Source organism: Mercenaria mercenaria, chromosome 10, assembly GCF_021730395.1.
Source record: "Mercenaria mercenaria strain notata chromosome 10, MADL_Memer_1, whole genome shotgun sequence".
Lineage (NCBI taxonomy): Eukaryota > Metazoa > Mollusca > Bivalvia > Venerida > Veneridae > Mercenaria > Mercenaria mercenaria.
Genome location: NC_069370.1, coordinates 29,844,239 through 29,863,596, shown reverse-complemented (window position 1 = coordinate 29,863,596; position 19,358 = coordinate 29,844,239). Strand labels below are relative to the sequence as shown.

Here is a 19,358-nt window from a genome sequence, read left to right as displayed (position 1 = left end):
TTTGTTGAGTAACGCTAGTCATACCGTGATTGACAGTCACGGGTAAACATCAGTTCAATATTGCAAATTCGTAAAATTTTGAACCCGCTTATCTCAAGAAATAGTTACGGAAAAACACTTGTTGCAAAGCTCATCGTACGGACACGTTTGCTGCAAACAAGATAAATGCAGCTCTTTTTGCACGTCCAAACACGGCCATATGGGGAGCTTTATAAGCGCCGCCCGCAAGAATTTGTTCGCATTTTGTAAATTTGCAATAGCAAGTATCGGACAAAGTTGAAATATTTTACCTGGTGACTTTTAAAACATTTTTGAATCACAGCGTGAAGGATTCAGAGTTTCCGAAAACGAAAGAGAAACAAAAAATATTTTAAACCCTATGAAATATTTTCGGATTTTACATAATTGAACTCAAGCAAAAATGCTGGCTTTTGTAGGAATAGGTTTATGCGCGGCGTCGCTACTGTTAAACATAGTAGGCTTAGCAATACCGTACTGGGTATATTCAAGTGCTGGAGAAATAAAAAGTTATTCCGGACTATGGTCACTGTGTCTATCCGCATTAGGACAAACGGAATGTGCAAAAATACCAGATATAGCTCTAAGTATGTTATTGAATTAATTCTAAATAATATGAACTAAACAGAGAAATTGTAATCGTCACATGCAGCAGTTCTAAACATTATTCACAAACACTTGACTTCTGTAAAATAGACTTTCTAAATATTACCGCAGTGTGTTCCTCCGTTCATTTCCCCATAATTATTGATAATGTGTGTTTCCAAATTCGTACCGATTTACTATAAAATGTAAATGAGCCGCACCATGAGAAATTAAAGAAACCGTTAGCGAACAGCTTGGATCCTGACCAGACTGCGCGGATGCGCAGGCTGGTCTGGATCCATGCTGGTCGCAAACGCACTATGTAAGTTTTCTCATGGCGCGGCTCAAATATATATATTTTTGTAAAATCAAAAACAATCAGAATTAATCAGCTCTTACGCCCAACAAACAAGTTTGGTATCAAACCTTATTGAGAGGAATCATTCAACACGGGTCTTAAATTGTAGTAACAACTGTAATAAGGAACGCGACATTATTTCAACTCTTAACAGCGATGCTTATTTTTGCCATACAGATGATGCCTACAAAGCGACGAGAGCGATGGAGATCCTCGGCATGCTGCTCATCCTTGTGGCACTAGTGGTTGTCTTGCTTAAACAGTTTGTCATGAAGGACAAAGCACTTCTGCCAAAACTAGGCGCTGGTTGCGCAATATTTGCTGGTAGGTACTATTTTTTTAAGATGTTGATGGTCAATTGATAGTCTTACTTTCAATAAAAATATTTTTGCACCAATGTTTTTATGGAATGAAAGTGTTCACTTTAATAAAGTCTGATTGATAAAAACAATATACAAGATAGTGATAGTAAGGAGTTATATCTCTGTGCCTTAATATATTATTACATTATAGTACTAAAAGAAAAACTAAAGTACTGAAGTACTAAATGAGATATCCAAACTCCTCAAAATATCCCCTGAAACATAGGGTGGGTAAGCTTTGAACCAGTTTGTTAATATCTACGAACTATTAAAATGTTTAAAGGATTATATAATTAAATGCTCATCTTTCATCAAGATATTTTATATACAGATGTTTACTTCCAAAAAAAAAAAAAAAAAGAATATCCTTATCAAATGTATTGAATTTTACTGAATACATAAATTAGTGGTGTTTGTAGAGCTAAATTGATAATTAAATATCAATTATTCATTTTCATTTGTTAAAAACTCTTGTTTTTCGTGGTAGTACACACTTTTTTTCTAGCTATACATGTAGTAAGACGAGAATATCTGCAGGAAAATGGTTGAAACAATTATTAGGGTCATAAGAACTTTAAATGTATCTCATTTAGTAAGTAAATCCTTCAGCCAGCATGACATTCAAAATGTATTATTTATCTTGGAAACACAGGTATTTATTAGACTATTTTATACAACCAAAACTAAATTAGCATTGCAAAGAGTTCTTTTCATATGACATCTCTAAACCCCTACGTATTTTATAGAACACAAAAGCGCATAATTGTCCAGTGCATTTTAAAAACTGGTGATATATCGATATTAGTACCCAGGGATGTGCCTAATTATTTTCAAAAATAATTAATTAATTCCAATTACATTGAGAAAATTGTTAATTAAATTAAATTAAATTACAAGCCATTTTCAAAAAGTAATTAATTAATTACAATTATTTTGCCAAAAGTAATTAATTATAATGAATTATTTTATCTCTAACAATTCAGTCATTTGCAAAACAATTTTTATTATTCAACATAATCATTTACAATTCAAAGCTTTTTTGACAAAATGTGCATAAAAGCAGCAAATCAAATCATTTACTTAATACATGCATGTTAATATCAGCAAATGTCAGCAAGAAAACATATGAGTGATAAAATTTGAAGTGAATTGTAGACTGCCCTTGTATTCCCTTGAGCAGTGTCTGCATTTTGTTTGAAAATTTCCACTACCGGTAGTATCTTTTAGAACAGAACAGAACAGAATTTTATTAAAGACTTGTACATAGTACATCGTCATTCATAATAAACAACACAATATTATAATACATTGTCACGTTATCATGATCTTTTAAACAAACAATGGTGATTATTCAATAAATAGTAATGTTTGATGATGGAGGATGAACAGTTATAATATAACATTCATAATATATTTAAAATAATTCTATCAACAAATAGGCATAAATATGTCCTTTAAGTTGCTAATATAATGCGAAAATGTTAATATTAATTGTTAACATTCATAATCATATTTCTAGTTTTAATAGATTCTTTAATATACTTTGCAAGATTTAATAATGTAGTCTTTTTATTTGTAGTAATAAGTTCAATAAATTTATGCATCGATGGTCTGCTATAATAATACTTCTTAATGTATTTTCTCCTAATATCTATATAACATGGGCATATTAAAATGAAATGGTATTCATCTTCAATATCTATCGTGTTACAACATAGGCAATATCGCTCATTACGTGGTATTCTATTTTGCCCGTATCGGCCAGTTTGAATTCTAAGAGTATGTGCAGACATTCTCATTCTTGTAACAAAAAATCTATAACTTTTAGGTAATAAATCTAAGTAACATTCATATACAAGAGTTGTTTTACAATTTTTAAAAAGATCTAACACAGCACTATTTTCAACAGATGCACGCCACTCTTGCATGTAATTATCAATAAGTCTTTGTTTAAAAATCTTTGGAAACGTTTTACAATCTAACAAACAAGTATTATTGAAACATTCAGAAAAGCCATACATATCTAATATTTTTTTTACATTCGATACCCAGTTATTTTTACCTATAGTACAGTCGGATACGCCTAGCTCATAGACTTTCTTTAATATAATATTATCAGTGTTTATTAATTTGCACCAGTATTTTATTATTCTCACATACCTATTAATATACAGAGGGTGCCTACCTAACTCACCATAAACACTTGAATTACACGTGCTACTTCTAACGTTTAAGATCCTTTTACAAAATTTCATATGTACACGCTCAATATCTTTTGACTTATTGTGGCCCCATACTTCAGAAGAGTATGACAAAATAGAGCCTATAAAAGAATCAAACAACTGACATAATAACTTTGGTTTAAAATCAAAATCTTTACAGTTACATAATAAAACATTTAAAGCTTTTAATGCTTTACCAATCAAATGTTCTTGGTTTAAAACAAAACTCCCTGTGTAGTTGAACAATGTACCAAGATAATTAAAACAATCTACATCTTCTATTGGTTGGTCATTGTAAAACCATCTTTCTCTAGCAAAAATAGGCCCCCTTTTCCTAAATACAACAATTTTAGTTTTCATAACATTAACTTCTAATCGCCATTGTATACAGTATGTGTGTAATAAATCAAGGCTATTCTGCAAATCTTCCGGAGTTTTACCCATAATTGCCATATAATCGGCAAAAAGTAATAGAATTAATACAATGTCATCAATCAATAAACCCGAATTAAAATTGCCTTGCAAATACAATTCAAGGTCTTCTACAAAGAGAGAAAAGAACAGAACAGAACAGAACAGAACATACCTTTATTAACTCAAAAAAACCATTACAGTTATATGAGTATACAATGCGATACAATTATACAGATTCACATGACATGGTGATTGTTGTGTGTACATTGGAAAAAAAAAGGTTTACATATAGCATGGTACAATTTGGAGAAAGAAAATAAGACACATTAAGTAACAATCAATTGCTCAAAGTAACTGAGTGAAAAAATTGAATGCTTACAGAAGGAAACTATGTAATAAGAACAGAGAGAGGGAGAGGGGGAAATGTTGTAAAAATGTAATCACCAATTATATAGCCTATGTTGAAACTCATTATGACTTGACCGATTAGTAGTTTTGATATACACTTTACTGTGGGTAATTTTTGAAATAGACTATAAAGAGTATGGGCGAAATTACCTCCCCTTGACGTAAGCCTATTGCATATTGGAAAAAATCAGAATATGAATTACAGCATCTTACGCATGATTTTACTTTATCATACATATCCTTTATAATACGCAAAAGTTTTCCTTGTATGCCACACTTATACATTTTCAGCCATAATGAATTTCTACAGATGCTATCAAAACAAGATTTTAGATCAATAAATCCTACATAAATGCGTTTATTATTATTAAGGTAATGTTGTATAACAGAGTGCAAAATAAACACAGCATCAACAGTCGACTTTCCTTTTCTAAAACCGAACTGACAATCAGAAATGACTGAATAATTATTACAAAATGTTTCAATTCTATTATTTAATATTGTAGTAAATAACTTAGACATACAACTAACTAGAGTTATTCCTCTATAATTATTTACAACGTTGGGGTCACCTTTTTTAAATACAGGTACAATAATGCCCTCTGTCCATTTGTCTGGAAAAAAACCAGACTCTAGAATAGCATTAAATACATCACAAAGATGTGAACACAATACGTGTATAGATGAAATAAAATACTCGTTTAAAAGACAATCTGAACCTGCAGCTTTGTTTGACTTTAGTGACTTTACAGCCTTCTGTATTTCTTCAAGTGTAATGGGAACATTTAATTCCTCATAACTACAGTCAGTAGAATTAAAATCATGTTCATTACAGAAAGATTTACATTCATCATTTTGTGACTGAAATACATTGTTTGACAAATTTTCGAAATATTTACTAAATTCATCTACAGATATGTTGTCTTTTGTAACAGCAGACTTCTTTTTCTTAAAATGTTTCCAGAATTGCTTAGGATTACAAAACCGTAATCGTTCAATTTCAGAGTGTTTCATTTTAATATAAGCTTTCTTTTTTCTACGAATTAAATCTTTATATTCTTTTTTTACATCGACAAAAATATTGCCTACTGGCTAAATTTTTACAACTATTAAAAGCACTCAGTGCGTCTAAGTATGCTCTTTTCAATGACCTACAATCAGCATCAAACCAGTCCGCATCACTTACAGAATAACTATCTGCAAATGTAACATGCTTTTTACTTCTAAAAGTTTTTGAAAAAAGTGGCTCTGCTACTTCTCTAATTAAACCTGTAAAACTATTTAACATAGTATTAATGGACCCGCGATCATTTTTATCAATATCGCTCGTAAGGCGATTAAAATCGGGCAATTTTGCGATCAGACCTACCCGGAAGCTATTTTGCAGATAATTTTCCCATTTATATCTAGTACTATCACCTTCTTCTAACACAGGTGCACTATAATTCGTAATCAATGAAAAAGTAAAGGGGGCGTGATCACTCAATTCATTTATATTTTGTATACAAAAAGAGCTTATACTAGAAAAATTATTTTCTTTTGTTATGACATAGTCAATAACGGACGCCCCGTTTTGAGAAACAAATGTATACATTCCAACATTACAATCGGTACCTAATCTCCCGTTGACTAAGCGAAGATTACTAGACCGACACAGGTCAATTAATTTGACTCCGTAGTTATTATAAGTCTTATCTAAAGAGGCTCGGTCCATGTAATTGTCGGGAACATAAGAGTCATCATCAAATGTCTGATTTATGCCATCGTAAATAATGAAATCATGTTTAACACCAACTCTGCTGTTAAAATCTCCAGCTAAATACACTGAGCCTAGAGTTTCATAGAGACTAACATCATTTTCAAGGCACTCAAAAAGGTCCACATTCACTGTATTGTAGGCAGGTGAGTCTTCACCCCATAGGTAAACGCCACAAATATACATATCATTTTTTGTATGAAAAAACGTTTTATCTAATTTTATCCAAATTAAAGTGTCATACCTGTTTTGAATAACAGAAATACCTTCCGAAATTGCTTCTTTGTAATATAATGCTATTCCACCACTCGATCTTTTTGCTCTGCGATGCTGGAATTTTCTATAAAAGTTATGGGATACATAGTCTGATAATTCAATATTACTGTCTTTAATAGCGAATGTCTCATACAAAAAAAATGATGTCATGCTTTAATAAAATGTTCACGAGTTCAGTATCGCCTCTTTTATCTTTGCCTAATCCATTAATGTTCCATGAAAGAATATCCATGCAGTCTTGCCTTGTTCCCGGGCAGCTTTCATCTTAGGAACGAGTTTTTTCCTTTTGTCGACAACTTCTTTCGGGAGCTGTTCGTTGACAAAGTACGGTGTACCGGACAGGGTCTTCCATTGTTTGCGTACAAGCTCTTTCTCTTTGTACAAAGTAAACTTCGCCACAATACTGCGACAGCGCCCGTTTGCATTACTACCCATACGATGTACCCTCTCGAAAGATATTTTATCGACAAGGTCCTGCGCAATTTTCATTTGTTCAGTCATAAATTGTCTTAATTTGCTTTCTGTTTCCTCATTTTTTTCTGCAGGGGCCTCCGGTATGTTAGTGAAAATGAGGTTATTGCGCATAGATTGTGATTGTAAATAGGTTACCTCATTTTGCAAGTCCTCTCTTTGTTTTTCTAACTCTGCTAGTTTGCTTGCAGTCTGCGCCAGCGCAAAATCATTACACTCCGTTTTTTCTTCGATTTTGTTAATTTTTTCACTAGTTTTTTTGTCCATGTCATGTAGCTTAGTCCATATTCTTTTTAATTCACTGTCAAAACAATCAACTTTCTTTTCTAGAGATAAAATGTTTGAGAGCTGATGAATTCATGATGTGCACTATGTGTAATACCACGACAGAATGACAAGTTTCAATATCAGTTTTTCTGTACATGTAATAGAAAGAGCTTCCTGTTCTTCCTGTTTTGTATCATAGCCATCCATATATGGTAGTTGTAGGCGTTCCACATTGCCATATACTGCAGTTCAAGTGAGTACTTAAAATCCTTGCTTTACAAATGTGTAAAGCCCAGGTAAAATAAACCATTGCGAGAGCAGAAAATCAATAAAATACTTCCAACAGTGCGGTAACTAACGTGCGGGTATTAAATACCTGCACACTTTTAGTTACCGCACCCTGTACTCAGTGTATACGATTTACATGCACCAAATTTGTTAAGAAAAAACACCGAACTATGATACAATCCTAATTATTAGGTTTAGTGACTAAAATGTTCACCCAGTGATCACACTTAACAGAACTGAATAGGGATTAACACCTCTAACACTTGATTGTTTATACAACAATACCTTTCAGCTATTTACTGTCACTGTGGAAATTTCACACGCCCATTGATCAGTAAAAAAGCCAAGGTAATTGAAAGTAATTAGATTTAATTGATAATTACAACCCAAACCTAAGTCAGTATTTAATTAATTTCAATTGCTTTAATATAGTTTGTGCTTAATTATTCATTATTTTCAATTAGATCAAAATTTGTAATTAATTATAATTAATTAAATTACAATTATAATTAGGCACATCCCTGTTAGTACCACATCTACAATATTCTACGGCATTCAGCTATATTAAATATACCACTATTAGATATTTTTCAAAAGAACTTAAGGATGCTTATTACATGAATATCTATATCATTTATGCATCATACATATCAAAACTGGTTTTCAAACATAGAATAAACTGTGTGGCTTAGGAAATACCCCCTCCCCCCACCATCCCACTCATACCTCACAAATGATGTTGAAATTTCAAGTATAATTCTATGAAAAGTGCACCAATGTTTAATCAATTTTGTGAAGTTGTGTGATATCCTTAATTAGGTATTTCAGAAGGCCATACCTGTTGTTCGATGAGCTTTGTGAAATTTTCAAGTTTTATCAACATTTGTTTTTCATAATTCATTACATAAATCATAAAGCCGGTGTTCATGTAATTTATTGTGTTCTCGCGGAACAAGGTTAAAATTGGTTTAAAGTGAGACAAGGACTTTTTGAAAAAATGTAAATATACAACATCAATGGAAAGCACCTGTATTTACATAATTGCTTTTTATTTTGAATGGGTCACTAAATTCTATATTAGTAATGCCTCAAAGTGAACTGAAAGGGAAGTTTTGCGGATAAAATGAAAATCGATAAGATTTATCAAGATAACAATACTGTTGTTGGCTCTGTGACAATGACCAAGATTTGAAACAAACCATCCTAGCTCTTCTTCATTTTCTGTGTATCGGTATTTGAATTACCCAAATAAGTATTTGTTTACAAAATTAACATTTTTAAATAAAAAGTCAAATTTTACACTGCAGGTTAAAAAGTCTGCATCATTTTGTAAGGAAAACAATTTCTTGTTTTTGAGTACTTTTGCAACTTTAATATGCAGTTGTTTTCTATGTTGTAAAATTTGCGTTCGATATGCTGTCCATCTTTTAACAATGCGCTTCGAAATGACGGTAAATGCAAAACATAACTTAGTATGATTGTAGAATTCTTTAATTTAGCAGGGCTTTTTTACTGATTTTTCAGGCATTCTGATGATAATTGGCACCATCATCTTTGCAACTATGGACGGCATAGAGTCATCAAATTTACATGCCGGCTTTGCACTATGCATTATTGCAGGGGTTATAGGAATAGCCGCAGGCGTTGTGATGTTCCTGGCTTCCGGGTCTTCCAACGATGGCTGATGCTTGCTATAGTACTGACACAAACAATTTTGTAGTTAAAAATTCTTCATAATTTTACATTTTCATTTTATATTTTGTTTAGAAAGGACGATAACGTTTATTTAATAACTGAATGCTATTTTGTGTGTTTATACGGGTATTGTCGCGCTAGGGATTCTTTGATGGTTTGTAAAATATCCCAATGAAGTTTACACTCGTTTAAACGCACCAAAAATATAATTCAGTTCTTATGTTTACTTTTTTCAATAGCTTGCTAGTGGTTTGCTTTCCAAGAGCATCAAAAAATCATAATTACTCAGGATACCTATCTTTTCAACATCTGTCAAAGAGACCCCCCACCCCTCCCCCCAGACGTGTTCAGTAGTAGTTCGCCTTCCAATTAAGTTTTTTATTCAAGTATCTTTAACTCCATGAAGTCTATTCATTTTAATCTTTGCCGTCAAAAATAGTTTAACGTACGATTTAATGTACTTTTTTAAATTTGGTGAACGAATTCAAATTGCGCGTGCAATTTCGCGGAAAGGGCCGTACTTGATATGATAACACCGCAAACAAACGTGTATTCTTTCGATACAAAATGTGTAGTGTAGTAACATATTTTCATATAAACAACATTGGTCAATAATATCTCGATCCGACGTCCTTCGCAATAAAATAAAAATGAACAAAATGGGGTCGTTAAAAATCCGTTTTCCGAGCATGACTGAAGGTTAAAAACCCGGTATCAGTTGTTTGTATATTTAAATGTATTCCATGCATGTGTACACAGGTTTGAAAAGGCCGACAAAAGCATAACTGGTTTAATTAGAGAGAGAATAAAACATTATTATTATTATTTTATGGATTTTAATTTCATTGCTGTAGTTATAAATGTCTCAACGAAACATATTAATTTTGTACAGTGCCATGAAAGTACGAAATACCCGCTATCACTACCATTATTACCGTTTATTACCCCTTAGTATTGCATTTAGATTCTTTGCTATGAAAGGTGATAAAATTAACAAGCAATGAAATACTAAATTAAATAGCAGGACATATGCGAAAATTGTCTTTGATTTATTATACTTATTTTAAATATATAGATACTTCGGCGTAATACAAATTTAAAACAAAACTAGTTACTACTTTTGAAAAGTGCATGCTCCAATACTGCTTCGTTTTAATTGAAGTGGTAACTGATAAGTTACATACTAGTACTGGTTTATGCTCGGTCAAACTGTTCATACCTTTAATGTTATGGTCCAGACAGAGAAATACCCTACTGACTTTTGACCTCCAAGTGTAACCTTGATATTTGAGCTAGGCGTTGTGCAGGACAATTTGTCTCATTCTTGTAAACATTTGTACCAAAAAAAGTCCTTGACAGATGGTAGAGTTATAAAACGCACAAGAAAAAATGCTATTAAAGTTTGACCTCCAACTATGACCTTGACCTTTGAATGAGGGTTTTGAGTGTTGTACATGACACATCGTGGGGAACATTTATAAGTGTCAAGTAGTATATAAATTCCTTCATGGATGACTGAGATATGGGTCGGAAGGAAATGATTATATATCAAATAAATTGGATTTGACTTAACATCAATTATTGGAAAAATTCAAAGATAAATATGATTGAAAATCGGTAATCAGATTTTCAAAAAGAACATTCTATGGTAGCTAAAACAGACTCGAACCGTCTGAGCGCTTTTCCTTGGAAAAAATAAGATTATAAATTAAAGTCAGACGGAAGGCGAATTTCAGCTTAATGTAGACGAGTTTTTTGTCTGTTCTATGTATTTATTGTACAGCTTGATAGTCGCAGATTTACTATTTTGTTGTTTTAAAACCTCATATCATTTTTAGAAAGCTGCAAACTGCAAAGTGTAAATATAAGAACTAAATGTTATTACTTTTGAGTTCATCCAAGAATTGCCAGCACAGTTAATGTTTTATTTTCCAATTCCAACGTGGTCTTTGGTTTATACCTATATAAATGCACAAAAACTAACATTCAGCCTTTAAGTAATACATGTTGAAATGCTTCGTTGCAGCTTAAATCTGTCCTTTCATGATATTTTTCATATTTTGTTTTAATCAGCATGTGAAATTTATGTAAAATAAGAAATTTGTAGTTGTTCTAATTAATTAATTGTGTGTGCTGACACATATATATCAATAAATTGTTAAATTGCAGTGTTTGGGCTTTTTGATTTTGTGTATGTGTTATACTTATATGTTTGTGACGCCCGTTTCCTTTTTATAGTCGGATATACAACGCTGTTGGTTGCCCCGATGTTTTACAGGATGTTTTGATTCTAGTGCGCATGTGCTTTTTACGTATGGCAAAATAACCGCTTAACAATAAGTAAAATCATCATTGTATTACGAAAAGGTAACATTTTTCACATTTTTGCATGGAAATGAACTTTGACCTTCAATTATCAGGGTTGACCGTGACGTTTTGCAATAAGATTTGCATTTCTGACTTTGGCAGATATATACACATTATATAAATAAAATTGAGTGACTTATGGTGACAAACTAATTTTTAACAATAAAAATAAATTTCAAATATGCCAATTTTTGTGATTTGTACATACATTTGACCTTTGACCTTAAATATTAGGTTTGCCCTTCATTCCTTTTTTGATGAATTTCTTTTTGCTGACATTGGTTGACATATATACATTTACTGACATAGTTAGTTACTGTAATTAAACAGTGAAAAAACTGGTAGACGTAAACTTTACCCTACCCCTAAATTTTTACAAGTGAGCTTTACCTCCCCTATCACAAACATAAGTGAATAAAATATAGATAGGCACGGCTTTGACACTTAAGAAATGGGTTTTCATGGAGGATATGAAATATCGTTTCCAAAGCAGTATAAACTTCTTTTGGCCTCAATTGTTGCAATAAAAGTCCATGAGCTCTCGGACCATGTGAAGGGGCCTATTATAAAAAAGACTTAAAGATACTGATTCTGGTATGCGAGGTATTTGACCTATGGGCGGTAAGGGCCAATATACAAGACTGGACGATTGATAGACTTGCTTCTGTTTATCATAATAAGCTACTGCAAAGCTACTGTGCAGTACATTAATTGCATGTGATATTTTTCACCTTTATAGAAAACCTGTCCTCACTTTTATAACGAGTTTAGAAAGCCTGATTAAAAGTGATAAAATACAACAACATATTTATTTTTCAATTAATCAAGCTTTATAAACAATTATATATCATAATTGCTTGATTTTTATGAAAAGAATAGATAAATAAAGAAAATGCATTCAGGCACCTTTTAAAAAATAATGAATAATTCATGTATAAATAAACCATGTGTATTTGAACAATGATATCTGTTTATTGCTGGATTTTATCATGAAGGTCCTTTTTTTTTCCTTTATTGAAAATGCAACTCAGCACTTCTTTAATTTCTAATAAAATCCAGCAATATTCAATTTTTCTGTATTTATTTTGTTACTTAGATAAAAAGATCATAATTAATTAATAATTGAAAAAAAATGCTTGTCATATTATATAAATAATTATTTCATTTTTCATTAAATAAAGGTAAGAGTTTTCTAAAATGGCGAGAATTGTCTTGATGTAAGAATTATCATTTAATTGGTCAAGAATGAGCAATTACAATTAGTATATTATCAATTAAGATAATTTTGTGTATAATCTGAAAAAAAGCTGTGTTTCAATCAGTGAAATGTATAGCACTGGAAATAACCAATTTACATATCAATAAAATTTATGATCCTCTGACATGGACTACATATCAAGTCTACAGGGGTTTTATGGACCCTTATCAGACTGGACCAGACAGGATCCTGTTTATTGGGGATAAAAGTGTCTGGCATTTAGGGGGAGGGGTGGGGGTCAGTTGAATAGGGGGATTTTCTTTGCCTTTATGTTATCGGACTTTGCTTGAAAAATACTAGAAATTTAAGACCTTCTGTGAGGCTAAAAATAAGGGCGGACATTTGAAAATCTCCGGTTAAATTTAAATTTAATTAGGAATTTAAACAAATAAATTTGGATTAGAACTGCAACGAGTTATAAAAATATGTATGACAAAGCAAAATCCTGTATTTTTTAAATGTCGTTAGCTCTGATTATTTCTCTTGTAATATCGGAGTCAGACAATAGTCCTGTTCAATAAGGGTTGTTATCTCCCCTGATTTATTACTCCCCTTGTGAACTCTTCGGTGCTAAAAGATAAGATCAGCATACATTCAAAATATTGGGGAGCAAACATGATTAACCGAATTTGCATATGTAAGAAATTGCTGATAACAATCTGTTGACAGAAATTGAATATTTATCATGTTTATATAATAACTGATAAAAATGTAAACAGCATGTCATCTGGTCTAGTCTTGCATTATCAATTATGTGAGAAATTCTGTTACTTTGAATCAAAGAAGTATAAAATACACAGAATGGCAACTGGCTGTAATCTCGCGTGAGCTCGTGTCAGAGCGTGATTCGGCGTTATCTTACTAAAAATAGGTTACATTCTACCAATTCAATTCCTTATTTATTTCATATTAATAACAAAACATTCAGACCTCATTTTCAGCACTTTAGAGCATTTCAATGATATGAAAACCATATATGGTCATTTAGTATAACATGTCTTCTTATCAAAAATAGAAAAATATTGACATGTTATGTTGAATATAAGAAAAATAATCTGTTCTGAGAAACTTCACCCTCTAAAAATGCCCCCATGAAAACAGCCGTTTAGCAGTTACGCGTAGGTAGACATTTTTCGCAAAGAATAAAACTTATTCCAAGAAATTTACAATGAAAATGGTCTAGATCTATTCTCAATACTATAAGCAATAAACATAAGCCAAAAATTTAACTGTCACCTCCTCATGTCACTCATTATACCAGATTTCATCCATAGCATGGAACTACATTTTGGACTACTTCACATGTAACACTGAGTAGTCACTTCCGGTTTGGTGTAATCCGTCCAAAACAAACATCGGCGAGCATGGAGTTACAATTTGTACCTTTAAAACTACATTTAAAATACATGTTAGCTTCTAAAACAAAATTAGTTTAATGTGAAATGGTCTTAAGACACGAAGTACACGTTTTTTTTTTTTTGCCATCGAAAGAAGCGTGGTCATACGGTGATAATTATTTTACCGATGAATAATTGCTTTCGCATACAAAATGGCGCGTGGAGAAAGCGCCACTTCCGGTAAACGAGATCTCGATTTTTTGTCACGGGAGGTTGGCAAGATTTGCACTATATGCCTTTCAAGTTGCCAATCTATTTATTTTTATAGCTCTTTGTTTGAATGTAATATAATTTAAATAATTGAAATCATGAGTGTCTGGAAATCCAAGTTTTATGCAAGATCTGAAATAAAATTCTAAGCCTTACTGATTTTATTCGAAACAAAATTTCATTAAATACATGTATAGCTGATCTTGAGACAGACCATTTTTAAAGAAGTTAAAATAAATGCCAACCATTGTTAAAAACTGAAGCGAGTGCGGATTTCCTCTTAAATATTTCAAAAGTATTACAGACTTACAGAGCGGATACTTGATTGTTTCAGTTTAAAATTGAAATATATTTCACAGATTGGAACATCATATGTAATATTTCTACGAGTAGGCAACCACAAGAGAGCATGTAAATTCTGGTGTCCACATGTGAATTAAATTCCACCTAAAAATAGGAATAAGTCGCTTTGACAAAAAGTAAAGTTATTAGAAATAATTAAAGGTACGAACCTTTTCATGTGTATATATATGTGTAAATATTTTGTTGATTCACTGAATAAATGCTTTAGATGTTTAATTTAAGAAATAGAGTATGTTTGTTTTAAAAGTTTCTTGAACAATGAAAAATATGCCTCTTCGCACACCCTGCTGGTTGCAGTTACATTTCATTAAAGAAATTGTTCAACAGGATTAAATATTGTTAATATGCAGGAAGATCTTTGTTCCCTAAAGTGAACCTGATTAAAGCAGGCAGTTTCCAGTGTTCAATTTCATGATAGTTTGAACCTCATTTAAACAGCCACATTTATCACTTCGACCTAAAGACGTACTGTCCTTAAGTTACTTATCCAAATGTAGAATTATATTTTAAACCAGTCACAACCTTTGAACTTTGAACATCTAGTAAGTTTAGAAAAGGATTTAGTTCTGCTGGCCAAAACATTCATTTTAGACTGTTGCATTTTAAGTGGTAGGTAGCAGGAGGGGAAAGAAAGTTTTATTTCATAGTGAAACATTAATTTCAGCGATAGTTTTCCTTCTTTATATGCCGCAGTTCTTCCCAATTCAGTCGGTACTGGACCTTTTTCCAAAGTGACGAAATATTCGCTGAATTTATAATAGTCCTTTTCAGGCCATTATTTGACAGCCAGTCATTATGCCATCTCAGTGATATTGAAATTACTCCATTTGACAATTGTTGGGTTTTGTTTTAAAAAGTTAAAAACTATTTCAAATATTCTCTCAAATTCTGAAAAAAAAGTAAGCTACTTGTGAAAACAATATAAGGAAAATAATGTCATATTGTGTTCGGCGAAATAGTTTAACTATTTAAAGGCCTAGATTCACTACTATATAAGTGTCCCCCCCCCCTCTCCTAAATCCAATATACAACTCCCATCTTATCTGCTGCTTATCAGCGATTATGTAACAGTAACTGATTAGAGGGCAATTAGCACAGCAGGGACCCCAACTAGACCATGAAGATCTGTGCAGTGGAGTTGAAAGAAAATAATTTTTCTTCAGTGAATGTGGAATGATAATAATAATTATTATTAATTTGATATCATATAGATTATAATAACTATTACTTTAATGTTATAATAATAATAATAATAATAATAAAAATAATAATAATAATAATAATAATAATAATTACTATTATTATTATATTACATATAGGACGATAAAAGATACAGTAATAATATTGAAAATAATAATGATAATAAAACACAAGTATAGTGAAAACTTCATGAGTTCTTTGTGCTGACAAAAAAAATAATATAAAATTATTGTGTTCCATCTATACTCAATTTTCATTTTCAGTTTGTTGCCAAAAGTGACTTTTTTCATGCTTTGCTTTGTAACTTTGAAATGCACGTACTGTTTTCAATTTTAGACAAATGTTATCTGCAGTATTCTGCCAGCTTTAGATGAGTGAAAGTCACATTTTTCTGAAATATCACAATCCTCCAGACAGAATTTGAAAAAAATAAAAACTTGCATATTTCATTAAGAAAATTTCTCATTATTTTATTGTGAAAATAAGTTTCTGATTATTTTATTATTGTGTTTGATCAACAATATTTTTCTTTACATAGAAATGCAAAAAAAAACCTAGTATAACTTTAAATGTTATTAATTATTCATTAATTTAAAATAAATTACTTTGTTTCCCCTTCTCACTAATTGAAACACTTGAAAGGTAGACTGACTCTCCAATAAACAATGACCCTTGTGATGGTCATTAGCCCCCAACTGTGCTGGTGAAGACAGAAATCCCTTGGCCCACTGCCAAAATCTAGGCCTTTAAGAGACGGAATAGCTCTTCTTGATTGGAATGTAGGTAAGTTCCTTTTTAGGACGAAGAACCTACTAACATAAACTAAAAATACCCACTACTTTATGACATTTAATTATTCACATAGAGATAGTTCCAAACGTTAGACAGTTAAGTATTTAGTAACAAGTCACTGAAACATTGTTTACAGAAAGACATAGTGACATTTAACATTTAAATGTGAGTGGTTCTTGACAAGTATTCAGTCTTTTTCCCCGTTATACACGCTCTGAAAACAACTCTTAAATGAATGCTCCTTTGTAGAATGAAATTAATTTTGGCAACATTTCATTCCAAACGCAAATAATTAGATCCTTTCAACAGAATGTCCCTTCAAAGTCTATACAAAGTCGTCTTGGACTCAGGTATTTTCTCTCCAAGAGGAGTACAAATTTAAAAAAGTTCTAGTTGTCGTTGTTTATAGCGTTGATCGTCCTCGATATGTATTTCACAAAGTGGCTTCGTACCTAAGTTTTTAGCACGTTTTATTAATTATGGCCTTTTTCCTGGCACATGTGCACCTCTTTCTCTTCAATAAACCCTCATTTCACGCACTGAATGTTTGTCAAAGTCAATCGATTCATCAATTCGTTCGTTCGTCGCCATTTTCTGATTTTAATTGCTCACCGGAAGTAGTTTTTATCAATAACGACAACTCACGCAAGGGAAGTAACAACTTATTGAACAGGACTATTAAAGGGGAAATTTATCGCCCCTGCTTTTCTCATTGTATCTAAATGATTTATATGATTATATTATAAACAGTAATTGAGTAAATGGAGTAAAATGTCATAAACTTGGTATAGAAAATGATATTAACAATTTTATTATTTAAACCGTTTGTTATTTTATACGCCGATGACACGGATATAATATCTGATTCAGCAGCAGATTTGCAATTAGCACTGAATGTTTATGAATCATATTGTGATGATAACAAACTAACCTTGAATACGTCCAAGACAAAAGTTCGTGTTTTTTTTTCAAGAGATAGACAAAGAACATATAATATTAAATATAAAGGCGAAAGTATTGAAACTGTCTCAGAATTCAAGTATTTAGGTATTTTGTTTAGCCAAAGTGGCTCATTTTTCAAAGCTAAAAAAGCAGGCAACGAAAGCAATGTACTTTCTGATTAAAAATCTAAAGTGTTATGTCTACCGCTTAAAAAATTGACATGCAGATTGAATTGTTTTCAAAAACTGTAAAACCCATACTTTTATATGGTTGCGAGGTATGGGGATATGTCAAATTAGATGTAATTAAAAGGGTACAGTTGAAATTTTTAAAGTATATTTCGAATGTAAAAAATTGTATGGCAAATAATATTGTTTACGGTGAAACAGGTGTTACACCAATATCAACTGACATCAAATCGAGAATTGTATCATTCTGGTCAAAACTTGTTAACTCAAATGAAAGTAAGATAATAGGTGATGTGTATGCCATACTTTTAAGTCATTTTCAGCAAACAAAAGCAAATAACGTAAGACATTATTTATGGATTAGAAATGTCAAAGATATATTGATAAGCAGTGGAATGATAAATGTATGGGAAACATGAACATTCCCAAATAGTAAATGGCTTTATATGTCTATAGAGCAAATATTACGTGATTTATTTCTAAATGAATGGTATTCAAATATTGAAAATTCAAGTGGTTGTAAAAATTATAGGATATTTAAAACAAAACTTGGTTTTGAAGAATATTTGATCGGTACACAAGCAAAATATCTAAAGTATAATTGTCAAATCCAGAACGAGAAATCACAGTCTGCCAATAGAAACCGGCTGTTGGAATAGAATCCCTTTGTAGTTAAAAAAATGTAAATTATGTTATTAAGATATTGGTGATAAGTTTCATTTGTCTTAGAATGTTCAACATTAAATTTTGCAAGAAAAAACATATTAAACCACAATACGTAAGTAACCTTAATATCATATCATCTGAAAAATTAATGACAACCAATTTTAATAATCATGTTGAATATAGAAAGCTATGTATGTTTATGAAGGAAATAATTTGAATATTTGAGTGATGTTTTAATACAGTGATTTATTAAAGTAATGATATATAAATACTTTTTGTCAGGCATTACTGTCATTACTATGAATGTAATTTGTTTGGTTATATATACTCTATTGAAAGGAGCATCTCCCTTTGTATAACCATGTTAAATGTATAATATTTAGCCTCACTGATATTATATGTCAGTATTGTATTTGCCTCATATTATCATGTGTATCATGAAATGAGAATAATAAAGAATTGAATTGAATTGTTTAATTCGATCCCCTTTTCCGTAACAAGGGTTTTCCTTGATATCTCTTTAGATGTAAGACAAAATCATTGAGGTAATTTAGTTATGAGGGATGTAAATGGAACCTCTAAAATTTTCGATTAATTTTTTATTAATTATTATTAAAAACGATTTCAATACTAGTACGGTAAATCCATTGTAAATTCTGAACATGATAAAATTAAGAATTTAAATTTTGACTTTGTTATGAACCTTTCATGATATCTTAGTCAGCATAAAAACAAAAACTTCTACGATCCTGTCCTATGCAAGTTTGTCACAATTTATGGTATTGTATAGACTGAGATTAAGAGAAAATATTGTCGTGCTCATAACAGGAACAATATTGAAGTAAGCAACTGAAC

The 19,358-nt window shown here is 31.4% G+C and overlaps 1 protein-coding gene across 1 annotated transcript; it reads left to right on the top strand.

Annotated features, from left to right (window-relative positions):
- Positions 1-229: 229 nt before the first annotated feature.
- Positions 230-11,288, top strand: LOC123559557 (uncharacterized). The gene is made up of 3 exons (XM_045351482.2): positions 230-605; positions 1,139-1,285; positions 8,950-11,288. Exons 1-3 carry the CDS (start codon positions 422-424, stop codon positions 9,108-9,110), a joined length of 492 nt encoding a protein of 163 aa, XP_045207417.2. The 5' UTR covers positions 230-421; the 3' UTR covers positions 9,111-11,288.
- Positions 11,289-19,358: the final 8,070 nt, after the last annotated feature.